This window comes from Chiloscyllium punctatum, chromosome 40 (genome assembly GCF_047496795.1).
Source record: "Chiloscyllium punctatum isolate Juve2018m chromosome 40, sChiPun1.3, whole genome shotgun sequence".
Taxonomy (NCBI): domain Eukaryota; kingdom Metazoa; phylum Chordata; class Chondrichthyes; order Orectolobiformes; family Hemiscylliidae; genus Chiloscyllium; species Chiloscyllium punctatum.
The window spans coordinates 61077899-61097155 of record NC_092778.1 but is presented as its reverse complement, the minus strand read 5'-3'; the positions used below and the strand labels follow the sequence as shown (position 1 = coordinate 61097155).

Genomic DNA, 19257 nt, shown 5'->3' with positions numbered 1-19257 from the left:
TGACAACCAACAGTTTCTGCTGCATCTCCATAACAATCCTGATCCAACCAATAAGGAGACAGTGAGATCTGCAAGTGCTGGAGATCAGAGCTGTGTGTGTTGCTGGAAAAGCACAGCAGGTCAGGCAGTATCCGAAGAGCAGGAAAATTGATGTTTCGGGCCGGAGCCTTTCATCAGGAATGAGACTTGGAGCCTCAGGGATGGAGAGATAAATGGGAGGGGGCTGGAGCTGGGGCGAAGGTAGCTGAGAGTGCAGTATGTGGATGGAGATGGGCATAAAGGTCAGAGAGGAGGGTGGAATGGATAGGTGGGTAGGAAGATTGACAGATGGGACAGGTCATGAGGGCAGTGCTGAGCTGGAAGTTTGGAAGTTCTAAATTGGAGAAAGGCCAATTTTGATGGTATTAGGCAAGAATTTTGAAAGCTGATTGGAGGCAGATGTTCGCAGGTAAAGGGACGGCTGGAAAATGGGAAGCCTTCAGAAATGAGCTAACAAGAATCCAGAGAAAGTATATTCCTGTCAGGGTGAAAGGGAAGGCGGGTAGATATAGGGAATGCTGGATGACTAAAGAAAATGAGGGTTTGGTTAAGAAAAGAAGGAAGCATATGTCAGGTATAGACAGGATAGATCGAGTGAATCCTTAGAAGAGTATAAAGGCAGTAGGAGTATACTTAAGAGGGAAATCAAGAGGGCAAAACAGGGACATGAGATAGCTTTGGCAAATAGAATTAAGGAGAATCCAAAGGGTTTTTACAAATATATTAAGGACAAAAGGAGAACTAGGGAGAGAATAGGGATCCTCAAAGATCAGCAAGGCGGCCTTTGTGTGGAGACACAGAAAATGGGGGAGATACTAAATGAGTATTTTGCATCAGTATTTACTGTGGAAAAGGATATGGAAGATATAGACTGTAGGGAAATAGATGGTGACAGCTTGCAAAATGTCCAGATTACGGAGGAGGAAGTGCTGGATGTCTTGAAACGGTTAAAAGTGGATAAATCCCCAGGACCTGATCAGGTGTACCCAAGAACTCTGTGGGAAGCTAGAGAAGTGATTGCTGGGCCTCTTGCTGAGATATTTGTATCATCGATAGTCACAGGTCAGGTGCCGAAAGACTGGAGGTTGGCAAACATGGTGCCACTGTTTAAGAAGGGCGGTAAAGACAAGCCAGGGAACTATAGACCGGTGAGCCTGACCTCAGTGGTGGGCAACTTGTTGGAGGGAGTCCTGAGGGACAGGATGTAAATGTATTTGGAAAGGCAAGGACTGATTCGGGATAGTCAACATGGCTTTGTGCTTGGGAAATAATGTCTCATGAACTTGATTGAGATTTTTGATGAAGTAACAAAGAAGATTTATGAGGGCAGAGCAGTAGATGTGATCTTTTTAGACTTCAGTAAGGCGTTCGATAAGGTTCCCCATGGGAGACTGATTAGCCAGGTAAGATCTCACGGAATACAGGGAGAACTAGCCATTTGGATACAGAAGTGGCTCAAAGGTAGAAGACAGAGGCTGGTGGTGGAGGTTTGTTATTCAGGCTGGAGGCCTGTGGCCAGTGGAGTGCCACAAGGATCTGTGCTGGGCCCTCTACTTTTTGTCATTTACATAAATGATTTGGATGCAAGCAGAAGAGGTACAGTTAGTAAGTTTGCAGATGACACCAAAATTGGAGGTGTAGTAGACAGCAAAGAGGGTTACCTCAAATTAAAAGAAGATCTGGACCAGATGGGCCAATGGGCTGAGAAGTGGCAGATGGAGTTTAATTCAGATAGATGCGAGGTGCTGCATTTTGGGAAAGCAAATCTTAGTAGGACTTATACACTTAATGGTAAGGTGCTAGGGAGTGTTGCTGAACAAAGAGACCTTGGAGTGCAGGTTCATAGCTCCTTGAAAGTGGAGTTGCAGGTAGATAGCATCGTGAAGATGGTGTTTGGTATGCTTTCCTTTATTGGTCAGAGTATTGAGTACAGGAGTCGGGAGGTCATGTTGCGGCTGTACAGGACACTGGTTAGGCTACCGTTGGAATATTGCGTGCAATTCTGATCTCCTTCCTATCGGAAAGATGTTGTGAAACTTGAAAGGGTTCAGAAAAGATTTCCAAGGGTGTTGCCAGGTTTGGAGGATCTGAGCTACAGAGAGAGGCTGAACAGGCTGGGGCTGTTTTCCCTGGAGAGTTGGAGGCTGAGGGGTGACCTTATAGAGGTTTACAAAATTAAGGGGCATGGATAGGATAAATAGACAAAGTCTTTTCCCTGGGGTCGGGTCCAGAACTAGAAGGCCTAGGTTTAGGGTGAGAGGGGAAAGATATAAAAGAGACCTAAGGGGCAACCTTTTCACGTAGAGAATGGTACGTGTATGGAATGAGCTGCCAGAGGATGTGGTGGAGGCTGGTACAATTGTAACATTGAAGAGGCATTTGGATGGGTATATGAATAGGAAGGGTTTGGAGGGATGTGGGCCGGGTGCTGGCAGGTGGGACTAGATTGGGTTGGGATATCTGGACGGTGTGGATGGGTTGGACTGTAGGAACTGTTTCCATGCTGTACATCTCTATGACTCTATAACTGGGGTAAGGTGGGGGGAGGGGAAATGAGGAAACTGGTAAAATCCACATTGATGCCCTGGGGTTGAAGGATTCTGAGGCAGAAGATGAGGTGTTCTTCCTCCAGGCATTGGGTGATGAGGGAGTGATGTTGGAGGATCCCCAAGACCTGCATGTCCTCGGCAGAGTGGGAGGGGGGAGTTGAAATGTTCAGCCACGGGGTGGTGGAGTTAGTTGGTCCCGGAGATGTTCCCTAAAGCACTCTGTGAGAAGGCGTCCAGTCTCCTCAATGTAGAGGAGACTCCATTGGGAGCACCAGATACAATAAATGACGTATGGAAGTGCAGATGAAACTTTGATGAATGTGGAAGGCTCCTTTGGGCCCTTAGATGAATGAAGAGGGGGGAAGGTGTGGATGCAGGTTTTGCAATTCCTGCAGTGGCAGGGGAATGTGCCAGGACAAGAGGGTGGTGTTTTTAGGAGGCGTGAACCTGACCACCTGATCACGGAGGGAACAATCTTTGCAGACAGTGAATAGGGTTGGGGAGGGAAATATATCCCTAGTTTTAATGGGTGCTTCAAGTACTTGAACATTTTAAAATTAAAACTCTGGAGAACTCTGAGGTATTTAGCAATGAATATCCAATGATAATCCAAGTGAGATGCATTTGTTAAGTGTCTAACTGATTTGTGTTGAATACATGAAAATAAATGTTGGAAACCTTGACTGACACACACACACACACACACACACACACACTGCCTCTCGCGCGAGTGCGTGCACATGCTTTTCACTCTACAAACCCTGTACAAACAATGTAGCCCTTAAAGAGGCTGATCAGGCTCATTCAAATAACAACTGAATTACCCCAACATCCCTGCCAATCATCTAGTGTCCAGTTATTTATCCAATCCTTTTTGGAACAGCAAGATCATAAGACGTAGAAGTAGGCTATGTGAAGCATCGTGTTCACTTTGTCTATCTCAGCCTTGAATATACTTAATCCAACCTTGACAGCTCTCTGCAGTAAAGTATTCCACAGATTCACTACCGTCTGAGATTTTTAAAAAAACTCACCTCTGTCTTAAGTTGTGGACCTTTTACTTTGAGATTATGCTCTCTGCTCCAAGATTCTCATACAATCCTTTTTGTATCTACCCTGAACCCCTTGCATCTTTCAATAAGACCTCCTCTTATTATTCTAAATTCCAACAAACATATGCTGAACCTCTCATGAGAAAATGCCTATATACCTAAGATTGGCCTAGGTGAGCCTTCTCAAGACTGCCTCCAGTGCCAGAATGTCTCCCCTTAGATAAGGGGACCAAAATGTTCACAGTATTTTTGAGTCTCCTGAGCAGAGTGGACAGACTCAGCAGCTAAAGACAGAGTTTATGGCTAAGTCACTGTTCTGGATATCAGATGAACAGATTGACAACATGGAGGTAGTGGAGTAGTTGCGAAGTGATGCTGAGGTAGAGCTGCATATTTGGAAACTGACGTGTTTTTGGGTGGTGCAGTCCATAGATGAGAAATAGAAGGGGCCAAGGATACATCCTTGAGCAACACCAGTGATAATGTCGTAGGATCGGGAAGAGAAGTGAAGCCATTCCAGCTGATTCTGTGGCTGCAACTGGGTAGCCAAGAGTGCAGCTGGACAGCGATGGAGAGATCTTCAATGAGGATAGAATGATCAATCTTTTTTGCAGTCACATAGAAGGTCATTTGTGACTTTAAAGTTACAATGTAGTTAATGTTAGTGAGCTAAGTGTAAAATTTGTTTTCTTGAGTCTTATTTGTTTTTATGAATTTTGGGATTATTGTGACCTGATACAGTTTCTGATATTTACAAATCCACTAAAATGATGATGAAAAAATGTAGAATTGACTACAGCGGTTGAAATAAATAGGTGTGATATTCAGTTAAAACTTTAAGCATCAAATAATGAATGTTCGATTCGCTGCCTGGTTCCAGTCTGTACCTGCGCAGGCTTTCTAAAGCAGAAATAATTAGGAAATGTTTGCTGAGAGGCACAGTTGAGTATATATGTATCTCCCTTTATAACTTGTTAGGTTGGGTGACAATTCAGTAGAAAACATTAGAGCTTCATCCTTTCTTTTGGTCAGGCATTCCAGGTTGCAAACTCTGAAAGTGATAGACTGAAAATCTGAAATATAAACAGTGTTGGACGTGCTTTGAAGGCCTGGCAACATCTCTACAAAGATAAGCCGAGTTAGTGTTTTAGGTCAGTCTCAGATATTACCTGACCACCTGAGTATTTCAGATTTATTATGCCTCAATTCCTGTGGTTGTAGATTTCGGTCCTTCAATCTGCTTCATCATTCGGAACCCTGTCGTAGGGGGAAAGCTGATTTCAAGTTCATTCTCGCAAATTGTTTAGAAGTTTTAGAACTTTCAAGTGTGGATAAAGCGCAAGTCTGAATGCATCCAGACTAAAACTACACCCAGTTACACAGGTTATCTGCTTAATTCCTCATGCTTTGATTTTTCTGCACATCTTGCAGCAGTTGGGCCCTTTTTCTGTACAAGATTTTCAAAACTCTGAGGAGACTTTGATTGGATGACTGTGTCCTTTGAAATGGGCAAGAGAATGCATATTTGACATACAATTCTGCATGGAAATGAAGATTTTCACATGTAAACCACACAGGAAGGAAATATTTCACCCAGGAAAGAAAGTAAAGCTTTTCCTGTCCAAAATTTTTCTCTTTTCTTCTCTCCTTTCCCAAAGCTAATATGCGATGGAAAGGTACTGATGTGTAACCCAACGTTCCTGAGTTTAGATTTATTTTTTAAAAATTTATACTTCTGTTGTCGCCATTGCTTTAAATGCAGATTGAGAAATTACGTATCTCAAAACAATTTTGTTTAGTAGTTAATAAAGATGCAAGCTCCTAAAGGCATTTAGTTCTTCTTGTTTTAAAGTTTCAAGAGGATTTATTTGTCTTTTGATGCACTGTTAATCTGGCTGAAACATTGATTTGACTCTGTTAGTACAGCACCATTTAATATGCTGATTAGAGCTGTAACATTCCAGTTTAAACCTCAACTCTCATGATATTTGCATCCACCTCTTCGGCTTTGTTTTTCAGAACCGTAACCCATCTGTGGCTGTGTACCACACAAACCGTGCCCTGTGTTACGTGAAGATGCAGCAGTTTGATAAGGCTGTGGCAGACTGTAAACATGCTCTGGAGTTGGACAGCCAGTCTGTTAAAGCCCACTTCTTCCTGGGACAGTGCCAACTGGAAATGGAGAACTACGATGAAGCTATTGGCAACCTGCAGAGAGGTCAGGGGTCATATTTTTCAGCTTCATAACCAATGGTGTTAACTGAAAAACAGCAATAGGAATGACTGGATCCAATCTCTGTAGGCATACCAACAAGAGCTACTAGCCATTGTGAATGCAGAATGTGAATAATTATGAAGGCAGGTGAACCCTTGTTGAGAGCTGGTCATTTGATGTAAATCTGTACCCTTGACCTCACAATAATTTTATTGGTATTTATATTTTTAAAGACGCTTCCAAGGCATTCAGATGCAATGTAATTAGTGATGACCTTAGAAAGTGGTAACCATTTGGTTTTTGTGTGTCTGGCTTTTCACAAGTATAAGAGTATATCATTATTGTCCATTTATTTGCCACCTACTGATCAGCATGCTTGTGAGATCAGCCCCAGAACCTGTCTTTTTTTTTCTCATCACTGTCCTTGATAACCTCCTTTGTGGTTCATAGGAGTGGAATCCACATATTTTATTATCTGAGGAAAATCTATCTGCCCCTGTCCTTTTCCAGTCATAAGGACTGATGGTACCTGTGCTTTCTTAAATTCATTGGACTACACTATCCAATCTTCTGTGAGAAGTTGCACAACACCAAGTTATAGTCCTAACAGGTTTGGACTAGGAGGAAGGATTTGACAAAGGAGCTTGTGATTTCAAATAAACCTGTTAGGCTATAATCTGGTATCATGTGACTTCTGATTTTGTCCATACTGGCACCTCCAGATACACTTTTGTAAGTGCATTGGCTTTTATTGTCCATATTTTCACTATGACCTTAAGCAAAGTGAGATGGTCAGACCTCAGTTGTGCTTATGATTGATGTAAACCTGAGGATTGTAATAAGACACAGTAGGCCATTCAGTCCATTGAGTCTACTCTGCAATTCAGTGCAACCATGACTGATCTGATAATCCTCAACTCCATATCTTGCTTCTTCCCTATAACTGTTGATTCCTTTACTGATTAAAAAATCTGTCTTTCTCCGATTTGAATATACTTAATGAACCAGCCTCAACAGCCCCCTGTCCTAACGCACTACATAAAATCTCTACTCTCTGAGAAGAAAATCCTCCTCATCTCTGTATTAAATGTGTGACCCCTTATTCTGAGATTATGCTGTCTGGTCCTAGACTCTGCCAGGATGGCTAAGAACCTTGTATATTTTAATAAGGTTGCCTCTCGATCTTCTATAGTTGCAACAATTTCAGGCCCAGTCTACTCAACCTCTTCTCAGAAGACTGTCCCTCCATAAATCAACCTAGTAAGTGAAATCAATTAGCTGTGTGAATAAGGTTATGAATTAAATGTTGTGGGGTGAAATGATTTCTCATTAATAACAAGAAACTAAGCAGAACCAACACAATTAAATTCAGTGCTTTATTTCAAAGCACTATCATGTTCGAAGATGGTGAATTCCCTTGAAATTTTCTTATGTAATATTGCCCTGAGTTGAAGCACTGGTTTAATTGTGTTAGTTCTGTTTAGTTTCTTGTTATTAGTGAGAAATCATTTCACTCCACAGCACTGTGTCCATAACCTTGTCCAGCATAGCGGGTTGATCTTTCAAGGGAATTGAATGCCATTGTTTCAGCATTTTGAAGATCAGATGTAGTACAGGACAGGTGCAGGATAGTCCTCTTTGTGCTCTATCTCACCAATGTGCTCACACTCAGAAGATCAACTCTAATATGTTGTCTTGGCAATTTTTAAATGAACTACACTACCGGATGGTGTAATGTCGTGTTATGGTTAAATACTGAATGGGAACAAAGTTGAAATCACTTTCATGTAATTTCATAAAAAGACCTGTTGGCTGCACTTCGAGAGAGAAACATTTATCCCATTGGATTGATAGTTAAGGGTGGGAAAATAATAAAAATTCATTGTGGCCACTCCGATGGACCACTGACAAGTTGTCTCATCTTTTCTTTTGGAACCTATGAAGAGTGGTTCCTAAAGCAAGTTATTCAGCACTGTGACCAAGTCAAATGTTGATGTGTAATAAATTAGGCAAGCACTAAGACAGATACTGAAGCAGGGGAATGCGGAGAAACTTATAACAAAACAGGTGTAATCTTAAACATTTCTAATGAGGCTACTTCATAAACATTAACATTATTCTCAGTGTAATGGAATGTTATCTTCCTTCATATGTAAACTTTAAATTTAGAGACAAGGCTAAGTAGTGCAAGTGGTTTAAGGCTTAAATTTATTGTCTCTAAATCCTTTATCACCATCAGTTGGGTGATCTGAACAAGCTGCCATAGTCCTATTTATGTTAAGACCCTGGTGTTGCAATCTGGTCTTGACATATGAAGCCACGTCATTGTGGAGCAGGTGGAGGGCTATACCAAATACTTTTCTTTTAAGTGCACAAATGTTGAGTTATGAATGTGCTCTGATGTTTCTCACTGAAGTATTTCATGGCAATATGAAAGCACAAGTGGTGAATATAAAAGAGGAGAAACTAGACAAGTGTTTGCAGGGATTTAATCTGGGAGATTACTGTTAGGTTTCAATAAAAAAACAGTACTCAGCTGATGCTGTTCTGTAAACTCTGTTCCTGAGATTTTAAAAGGGACTGTATTGTGATCTTTAACAGGCTGTTGTTAATGGTGAAAAATGAAGAGATATAATGGGTTGAGCCACTGTTAATTTTGAAGATGAATAATTGATAATTATTATGAACAGAGCAAATCCTTTCTGAGAAATATAGCAGATGAAAGCATAGCAGATGGAATGGAATGTGGCTAAATGTGGTAATGTCACGTGAAGCAGGAATGGAAGTGCAGAGTATTTCTTGAATGGTGAGAAATTGAAAAGTGTAGATATCAAAAATGACTGACATGGCATTGGTCATCGCTGAAAACTAGCATGCAGATGTCACCAGCAATTTGGAGGGTAAATGGTATATTTGCCTTTATTGCAAAAGGATTTGAATGCAGAAGCAAAAGACTAACTTTGTGGAGCATGGAGAAACTGCATCTGGAGTATTGTGTATAGTTTTGTTACCCTTACCGAAGGAAGGATATTCTTGGCATGGAGAGAATGCAGTGGATATTAATGAGACTGATTTCTGGGATTATAGAACTGTCCTCTGAGGAGAGGTTGCAGACACTGTGCCTGTGTTCTCAGGAGTTCAGAGGAATGAAAGACAGTCGCTTAGAAAGGTAAAATAATCTTAAAGGGTTTTTCGGAGTGGATGTAGGGAGAATGCTTGTTTATTTAGATTGTGGAATCTAGGACCAGGAGAGAGAGTCTCAAAATAAAAGGCAAGCTCTTCAGGACTGATTTGAGGAATTTCTTCAGTTGTGGTAGTTAATCTTTGGAATTCTGCATCTCAGAGGGGTGTGGAGACTCAGTCATTGAATAAATTGAAGCCAGAGATTGATAGCTTTCTTGTTCTTTCTAACGATATCAGGGTTGTGAGAATAGTACGTTAATATAGTATCAAGATAGATCGTCAGCAAGTTCCAGTATGACTGAGCCAATATGAGAGGCTGAATGGCCTGCTCCAACTTCTCTCAAGTGTGGGAATGTGGTGCATAATGTGGTGAGTAACGTTTTACTGTCCTTTTGTGTGCTTTCTGAGGACAGTTGCTTGCATTTTAAAAAAAAGCTTCCTTTTATCAACACTGATGTCAACCATAGCATTTTCTAAGCAATTCTAATGTGGTCTTGGCAAAGTTGGGTCTCAAGTATGAAAGCTGTAATGTCTGTTAAGTAGTGGCTTCCCTTGTTAGAGCCCTGCTCATTATTGGGAAGCTGGGATAATTTTTTTGCCTTCTGTTTTTATAGCTTGTATACAAACTCCCTTTTTCCAGCTTATAATCTCGCAAAAGAACAAAGGCTGAATTTTGGGGATGATATACCAAGTGCCCTGAGGATGGCAAAGAAGAAGCGTTGGAACAGCATTGAAGACAAAAGAATTCAACAGGAAAATGATCTCCATGACTACCTCACCAAACTGATCCTCTCTGAAAAGGAAAGGTATGCAGTGATTAGTTTTGAGTGCATCCATTTACAGACATAAATAAGTGGGCTTCATTTCAAAGTACTTTGGAAAAAATGCTTAATTTTATGTTCATTAAAGTTAGGGATATTTCAAAGCAGATAGGATTATAATGAAACATCTGTGCATACGGGGCCAGATGCTTAGAGGGAGCCTGTGGCCCAACGGTATTGCTAAACTATTAATTCAAAAAGACAGATAATATTTTGGGGACCCGGGTTCAAATGGTGCAATTTGAATTCAATAAAAATATCTGGAATTAAGAATCTACTGATGTCCATGGATCCAATGTCAGAAACAAAAACAGAAATTGAGGGAAAACCTCTGCAGGTCTGGCAGTATCTATGGAGAGAAAGCAGGGTTAACATTTGCACTAAATATTGCAAAGGTTGTAGGCCCTGAGAACATTCCAACAATAGTACCAAAGAATGTGTTGGTCCCCTAGTAAAATTGTTCCAGTACAGTTACAACACAGGCATCTATCTGCCAATATAGAAAATTGCCAAATTTTGCGCTGTACAAAAAATGTTGGACAAACCTAATTCAACTAATTATAGCCCCATAAGTGTATTCTAAATCATCAGTAAAGTGATGGAAGGTGTCATCAAAAGTTCTATCAAGCAACACCTACTCAGCAATAACCTGCTCAGTGGCGCCCAGTTTGGATTCAGTCAGGGCCACTCAGCTCCTAACCTCATTGCAGCCTTGGTTCAAACATGGACAAAAGAGCTGAATTCTAGAAGTGAAGTGAGAATGATGGCCCTTCATATCAAACCTGCATTTGACTGAGTGTGGTTTCGAGGAGCCCTAGCAAAACTGGAATCAGTGGGAGTTCGGGAGCAAACACTCTTGCTGGTTGGAGTCTTATCTGGCACATAGGAAGTTGGTTGTGGTTGTTGGATATCAGTCATCTTAACTCTAGGATATCACTGCAGGAGTTCCTCAGGGTAGTGTCCTGGGCCCAGTCATCTTCAGATGTTTCATCAATGACCTTCTGTCTGTCATAAGGTCAGAAGTGGGGCTGTTCATTGATGATTGCATAATGTTCTACATCATTCACAGCTCCTCAGATACTGAAACAGTCCATATTCAAATACAACAAGAGCTGGGCAATATCCAGGTATGGGCTGACAAGGAGCAAGTAACAATCTAAACACCACCCCTTGACATTTGATTCTGCTGCCATCACTGAATGCCCCACTATTAATATCCTATGACATTGGTCATGTATAAATATAGTAGCTACAAGAACAGGTCAGAGGCTAGGAATGATGCAGCAAGCAACTCATCTCCTGATTCCCCAAAGGCTATCCACCATCTACAAGGCAGAAATCAGGAGTGTGATGAAATGCTCCCCACTTAGCTGGATGGGGGCAGCTCCAACAGCACTCAAGGAGGTTGACACCATCCTAGACAAAGCAGCCCATTTGATTGGCACCATTATCCATAAGCATCCATTCCCTCCACCACCAAAGCTCAGTAGCTGCAGTGTGTACCATCTACGAGATGCACTGCAGAAATTCACCAAGGAACCTGACCCAACACTTTCCAAACCTATGACCACATCCATCTAGAAGGACAAGGACAGTGGATGTATATGAACACCTTCAAGTTCCTCTCCAAGCCACTCACCATCCTGACTTGGAAATATATCGCTGGTCCTTTACTGTCACTAGGTCAAAACTCTACAATTCCTTTGTAACATAGCTTACACCATGGAAAAGTTTCCTTATCCCTGATGTGTAACATTAACTCTGAAAATAATACGTTTTGACAATTCCACTTCGTATCCCAGTATTTTTGATTACTTTCAGTTGCTCTTGCCATTCTGGTCTATAAATGGGTGAGGTGAGAGGTACTTGAATGAACTGCATTAAGTATGGAATAAAGGTGTCACTGTCCAGTCTGCATTTAAGGAAAGAAGACATTGTACAGGTTGTTACTGGTACATGAGAAAGTCTGCAGCTACGGCATGCCACTGACATTGTTTTAACCTACACCCAGTGGAGGTACCCATCTCCGCAGTCCCAAATTGCATGTTGTTAGTTCGTTTTGTAACTTAATTTGCACATTTAGAGTATAGATCGTATATACCATGCCTGTATGAATTCGGGTACACACCAGGTGTATCTCCCATTTGAATTTTTAATGTTTAAGTTGGGTTTTCCCCTCCTCTTCTGGCAATAAATTCACACATTGTATTGAAATTTTACTGTTAAACACCATGAATTGCTGTAACAAATATGGTTGCAATTGTAGAGTATATTTTGTAACTCCATACCAACAGTAACATGCATCAAGAGCACTTTTTTGATGCAGATAAAACAGCTCAAATGACTGAGTCAATAACCAGACAAAAATGGACATTGCTGAAATGGGAGATATTAGGTATGGTAACCAAAAATGCTTTCACAGAAGTAATAAAGATATTGAAGGTTTAGAAAAAGAGTTAGAAAGCATAGGATCTAAATAATTGAAGGCAAGTGACTGATGTTGTTAGAATTGTAGACTGAATACACAAGGCAGTATATTTTGAGGCATGGGAAGGTGGTTATGGTGCTTGACGACGTTAGATTTGGGAATGGTGAAGTCATGAAGTAATTAAACTTGTTAAATTGCCCTCCAAAGCTAAAAAAAAACTATGCCATGCTTTGATTAGTAAGAGGATCAAAAGTTAGAAGGAGAAGAGTGTGGTTGAGACACATCAACCATGATCAAATGACAGAGCAGACTTGATGGGCAGAATAGTCTAATTCTGGTCCTATATCTTATGGTCCAATACTGTGCCAGATAAAGCAAGGGTTTCGAAAATACTGATGGACAAAGTGACACTTTCCCTGATCTCTTTTTAAAGCAATAATCTTTTGTTTTTGAAAGTAGGGTCTTAAATCTTCACAGGTTCAGTCTTAGCCTGGACACATGGGTGGGTGCTGTTTTGGGATTGAGGGGCCTTACGTCTGTGTCATGTGGCAGCTGGTGGGCAGCTTGGATTGTGTGTGCTCCTTGTAGAGCTTTGTTGTAAGTAAGGGGCAGAAGCTTTGCTGCCTTTACAAATTCCTAGTGTACATTCAGGGCCGGGAGCCAGCTTTATCTTTCTAATGCACTCTTGGTGGGAATATGGTAGGTTATACAGAAAGGACCCTGGATATTTGACTTCTCTGGTTTAGAGTCCATCAAAATTAACAGTTTTGCTGCTGTGGGGACAGGGTATACTCCTGTAGCAGATTCTATCCATGGAGATTTGTTGGGACACTGTGTTACTCATTTTCTTTCAATTTATAGGGAAGTGGAACAATGTAAACGGAAACACTATGAAGAGAATATGGATGATTCTCGAACCCGAATTGAAATCGCAAAGATAGAAGCCAGACACGTAAGGCCTATTTTCTTTGTTGTGAGTGTTTACGATTTGAACTCCAAAACTGTAATGTAGGTCTACCATTTTTGGTCTTTGTGAATCCAGTAAAAGAATATTTTAGTTCATAGTTAAAATAATTTGAGTAATTTCCCACCAACAATTAGGTTACTTCTGTACCGGTTATTTTTCATTTCAGAGTACACTTTACATCGGAAAATAGTGAATGTGACCTTCACTATTTAAGGAAAAGAGGAGACAGGATATCATGAGTCAGTTGATTTTCTTTTTCTTTATTCATTGATGGGATGAGGGTATCTCTGGCTAGGCCAGCATTTAAAGCCCATCCCTAATTACCCAGAGGGCAGTGAAGAGTCAACCACATTGCTGTGGGTCTGGAGTCACATGTAGGCCAGGCCAGGTAAGGATGGCAGTTTCCTTCCCTAAAGGACATTAGTGAATTAGATGGTTTTTATTCCCAACACTTGGTCATTGTTAGATTCTTAATTCCAAATTTTTGTCGAATTCAAATTCCACCATCTGCCATGGCGGGACTCAAACCCGGATACCCAGAACATTACCTGGGTTTCTGGATTAGTAGTCCAGTGATAATACCACTAAGCCATTGCCGCCTCCCAGCTTAACACCTATCATTGGAAATCTATAATGACAAAGGTTTTAGAGGGCCACTCTCGCAGCAGTCAGGCAGAGTCATCATGGTTTTGTGAAAGGAAAATCATATTTGACTAATTGAAGAAGTAATAAACAACTTGTCTAAAGAGGATGAGCTGAACTTAGATTTCCAGAAGTTGTTGATAATGTGCCACACCAAAGATTACTATGTAAAATAGTAGCTCGAGATGTAGGGGGCAACATAGTAGTATGGGTCAAGGATTGGTCAATATCAGGAAATCAAAGGCATACAAACGACATTTTTAGGCTGATAAGATGTGATAAGTAAGGTGCTACAGAGATCAGTGCTGGGGCCTCAATTATATGCAGTTTGCTCAGTGACTTGCTTAAAGAGACTGAATGTATGGTTGCTAAATTTGCTCATGATCCAAAGAAATATAGGAAGATAATTTCTGAAGGGAATATGGGGAGACTGCAAAGTAAGTGGGCAAAAGGTTGACAAATGAAGTACAATGTGGATGATTGTGAACTTGTTGACTTTGGCAAGAAGAAGAGAAAAACAGCATATTATTTAATGTAGAGAGGTTGCAGGATAGAGTTACAGAAGGATCTGGTGACCTAGTAAATGAATTATAAACTGTGAATATGCATGTCCAGCAAGTGGTTAGTAAAATGGAATGTTGTTACTTGTGGCTTGGGGCGTGGAATATGAAAATAGGGATGTTTTGCTACAGTCCTACAGAACATGGGTGAGACCACATCTGGAGAACAGTGTATAGTTTTAATGTCCTTTTTTTAAGAAAGGAAATAAATATATTAGAAACAATTCTGAGAAGGTACCACAGCTGACACTTGGGATGGGGGTATATCATCCTGTGAGGAAAGATTGGCCAGGCTTGGCTTATATCTATTCAGGTTTAAGAGCATAAGAAATGATCTTCTTGAAACGTAAAATCCTGAGGAGACTTGATGAAAGGATCTTTCCTTTTGTGGGGTAGACTAGAACAAGGGCTCAGTTTAATAATAAGAGGCATCCCATTTAGGACAGAAGTGAGGAGAATTATTTTTCAGAAGGTTGAGTGTCTTTGGAGCTCTTTTTTTCCTTGTACTTAACAAATTAGTAATATTTAATCATTGTATGTCATTTGTTCTATCACTTAACTACTTGATATATTCCGGTTCAAGATGGCGGAGTAGGGTTCCTGTGCCAGAGCTCATCCGCTCCGACTGCTTTTCTTATTTTTTTTCTCTGTCTTTTTTAAAACCTTACTGACCTTGTCCTGAGTTTGGAAGACATCGATGGCAGCGATAGTTGGCCTAGGACGTGGACCTTGAGTGGTCTCGAGCAGGCCTAGGACACAGGCCTGGAGTGGGTCAGCCATGGATCTCGAGCTTCCCCGGGGCGGAGAAGAGTGAGCCCTCTATTGACTTTTCCAGAGCGAGCACAGGACCTGGAATCGGCGGCTGCTATATCGTCTTGAGGCGACGTAGGCCCAGTGGCAAAAGATCACATCTGAGGATCAGTGACTTTGTGGTTGGTCAGGTGGTGGTGGTGGAAGGATATGACACCAACATCAGCGAGATGGGCCAAGTGACTCTGATGTTGGTTGGTCTGGCGCAGGCAGCAGTGAGGCAGTGACTGAGGAGTATCAGCCCTGTGGAAAAGATGGCCTGAGGATCGGCGATGTCGATGTTGCTTGGGTCTGGTGTAGATGGCAGAGTGATGAGCTGGCTCAGGACTGATGGACTCTTTTCAGGCTATTTCTTCTTTTTTTCCTTTTCCTTAAATTCAAAATGTAAGGTGACAAATGAAAGCGTTTCACTGCATTTTATTGTATTACTGTAAAATACATGTGACAAATTCAAAATCATACTTGTTCTTCGCATAAATTGTGAAATAAAATCATATTCCAGTGAAGGTGAGGTCACAGAATATTTTTCGGCCTGGGATAGAAAGATTCTTGATTAATAAGAGAGTCAAAGGTTGCAGGGGTTAGGTGGAAATATAACTTTGAGGCCACAGTCAGATCAGCCATTGTCTTAATGAAAGCTGGAACAGGCTCTTGGGGCTGAATGCCCTACTACTTGCTCCTAATTTGTTTGTTCATATGTTTTATAGCTGGAGAAATTATTTTCTAAATTTTTTAATAAATAAGAAATTACATGTGGATTGCAATTTAGTTTTTTAACCATGTTTTTCTTGTGTTATTGTTTGGTTCTGTGAGCACATACTATCTACCATAAACAGACTGCCCCAGATCTACGACTTAACCGTGAACACAGGAAATTGCTTCTCAAACTACATATAACATCTGCTATTATTCAGGCATCAGTAAATAACATATTTAGTTAAATTAATGCAGGCTAAATCATCATTCAAGCTTACTTACTAATAGAAGTAACAGGATCAAAGCATGACAGGATACCATGAGAAGACTGGAATCTGTCTCAAAAGTATTATATTATTTTCAGTATCTTAGTATCTTAGTTGTGACAATGAAGTAGCTTTTTCTTGATGAATGAGACAGTTTCAGATGTTCTTTGGTAATTTGAATGCTCTTTCACACTATCTTTTGGGATTAGGCTTTGCACATTAATTAGTGTTAGAAAATAAAGATTCAAATGCTTTGGCCATGACATTGACATTGTAACAGTGACTACGTTCCAAAAATATTTAAATGACTAAATTGCTTTGGGAAATTCTGAGTTATTGAAAGACACTATATAAATGTCAGCTTCCAGTGTTGATAGATCTGGATGCACTTATGGCAGAACTGAGACATTTATCCATTATCCTTTCATGTAAAGATGTTGCTTCAGAGGTTAAGCAAGCAGTATCTGAAATCTTGGCAGGCAGTGGAATAATGGCAAGTAATGGACGCTTTCTTCATTTCATCAAAACAAGCAGTTATAAGAAAAACTGCAATACAAAGTACTGGAAGTATTTTTCGACATAGAAACAGAGTTAATGTTTCTAGTTCAATGACTTCTTCAAACGCTGAAACTAATATCAGTATCACGAATGCTGTATTCATCAGTGTTTTAGTTATGATACTTTATCAAAGGGAATCAGTTTCACTAACGAATTTGTATTTATTACATGTACCTGGCTAATGAAATGTAGTTTTCATTTTAAATTCTTGTTGCTTAAAAGCAAAGAAAAAATGTACAGACGAAACTCAATTATCCGAAAATCGGATTATCCGAATGCAATCTCGAGGTCCTGATAGAAACATTACATTAAAGACATGTTTCCAGCAGTGATGTCATCTTTTGTTTACAGTCATTAAACAGGCACTGTCTCCAAATGGCTGACTGCCTGCCCTCTCTCTCCCCACACTTTCCCTGGAGTTCTACACTGGGTGTACCCTAAACCCTCCCCTTTCCAGGATTAATCCCTCCAACATTGTCCTGTACAGGGCAATCATGGAACCTGTCAAAAAGTTGCAGTAAAAAGTTGTGTGTGTTGCTGCGTGTGCGCGCTATTTGGAGACTTACCTCACAAAGGCAGCTGCAGCAGCAGTCTTGTTGGTGTGCAGTCCGGATGCCCCAGAGAGGGGCCAGTATGGACAAGGGATGTTGGAGCGGAGGCTCACATGCTTTGTGCTGGGGGTGAGGTTAGGCTGGGTTTAGGAGTGGGGTTGAACCGGGTTGGGGGGACGTGGGACGGGGTTGGACCGGATTGGGGGTCGGGGGCTGGCGCGCTGTGTACTGCTGCAGTCTCTTGAATAGGGAGCAGACTTCAAAACTCCGAGCCCCAGAGGAAAGGCATTTAATCGATTTTCCGGGTAATCGATTATCCGACCGAAATAGTGCCGGCCCATCACGTTCGTATAATTGAGTTTCCACTGTATTACTTTTGTACTGTGTGTACAACCATCTGAGGTTGAAGAAAGAACAACTGGCATTTGTCTAGTGTCTGTCAATAACTCAGAATTTCCCAAAGCACTTTAGTCATTTAAATATTTTTGAAACTAGTCACTGTTACAATGTCAATGTCATGGTCAAAGCATTTGAATTTTTATTTTTCTAACAGTAATTAAAATATAAATCAGTCTTTAAAGGACTGATTTTAATAGATGTTATTTTATAGCAATATTGCATTTACTGTTGGAAGGTGGATGGGTACATGAACAGGAAGGTTTAGAGGGCTATGGGCCAAGTGCTAGCAAATGAGACTGGATTGGGTTGGGATATCTGGGCGGCATGGACAAGTTGGACTGAAAGGTCTGTTTCTGTACTGTCTATGACTCTGTGATCTTCTTGAATTTAATCATCTATTTTATTCTTGTTCTTCTTGGCTCTTGTGCTTCAGGTTACGCTCATCAGTAATCCTTGACTCTCTGCTTCCTAGTGAATGTTTTGTCTTGCTCTGATATGTTTCAACATGGCTGGGATGACAAAAGAAAATTAGGAATGCTTGTGGTGGCACTTCAGTGCAATGTTGGGAACCTCCCTGTCCTAGAAAGGCAGCAAACTGACACTGCAGTGAGATCTTGTTATCAGCTAAAGTCTGAAATAAATATTCAATAGTAAAGTGATAGAACAAATTTCAGCAAGGCACACAGTGATTAAAGGCTGCTAATTTGCAAAGGACAATACTGTTTGCATCTCTTTTGATAAAGTTACATTAGAATTGCTCTATTAAGTAGTGTTGCTTTTAAATTGCTTTTCCTGGTTGACTATAGGAATTATCTGATTTCCTCAGAGGTTCTCTCTTCAAAGACTAGATCATTCAGTGACTTGATAAAAGAAGCTTGAAAATGCCCTGAAACAGTAACTGGATTTTTTTATTCAGTGTTTCAAGAGCGTGCTGGATCGTGGTGACACCTTGCATTTAACACGTGAAAAACACTTTTCACTGTTTTTATATACACGTGATAAATCTAAAATAATTTTTAAATGTATTCTACCTGTCCTAAAGACCTTCAGTTCCAGTTCTTTACACTCACATTATCTAAATTGGCATCTATATTTTAGTACAGAGTGCCCCCTTTCAATTCTCTTGTCAACTGTTGGCATGCACATAGGCCTATTACGCCGATTATAATATTTGCCGCCTCCCTTAAACAAACCATTTTGTAACCAATTGAGTGGTTATATATTGTGTTGAACTGAGATATGACTTCGGTGATGAAGCTGAATTTCGTTTTGTTATTTGTGACAACCACAAACCAAATTAAGTATTGGTTTGTCTTGTTTCATTTTTATTAACCACCTCATTGGCTTCAATACAGCTGATTTGACCATCACTTGATATGTCTCTTAGAAAAGGCTTATCATTTGAATAAACAAATACTACTTAATGTCAACAGATAAAGGGAAGTATGTCCGTTGCCTCCCTGCATGTTTTTTCCCTGCTATAGTTGGATTGTGTCCCACACTCCCCTTGTTTGCATGGTC

The 19257-nt window shown here is 40.6% G+C and overlaps 1 protein-coding gene across 2 annotated transcripts in view; it reads left to right on the top strand.

Moving 5' to 3' along the window:
* The window catches only part of stub1 (STIP1 homology and U-Box containing protein 1), a 42774-nt gene that overhangs the window by 15744 nt on the left and 7773 nt on the right, over positions 1 to 19257 (top strand). For both annotated transcript variants that reach the window (XM_072560051.1, XM_072560052.1), the window contains 3 exons: positions 5660 to 5858; positions 9679 to 9844; positions 13149 to 13239. In XM_072560051.1, the coding sequence (XP_072416152.1) occupies positions 5660 to 5858; positions 9679 to 9844; positions 13149 to 13239 (456 nt within the window). The remainder of the gene's footprint in view (positions 1 to 5659; positions 5859 to 9678; positions 9845 to 13148; positions 13240 to 19257) is intronic.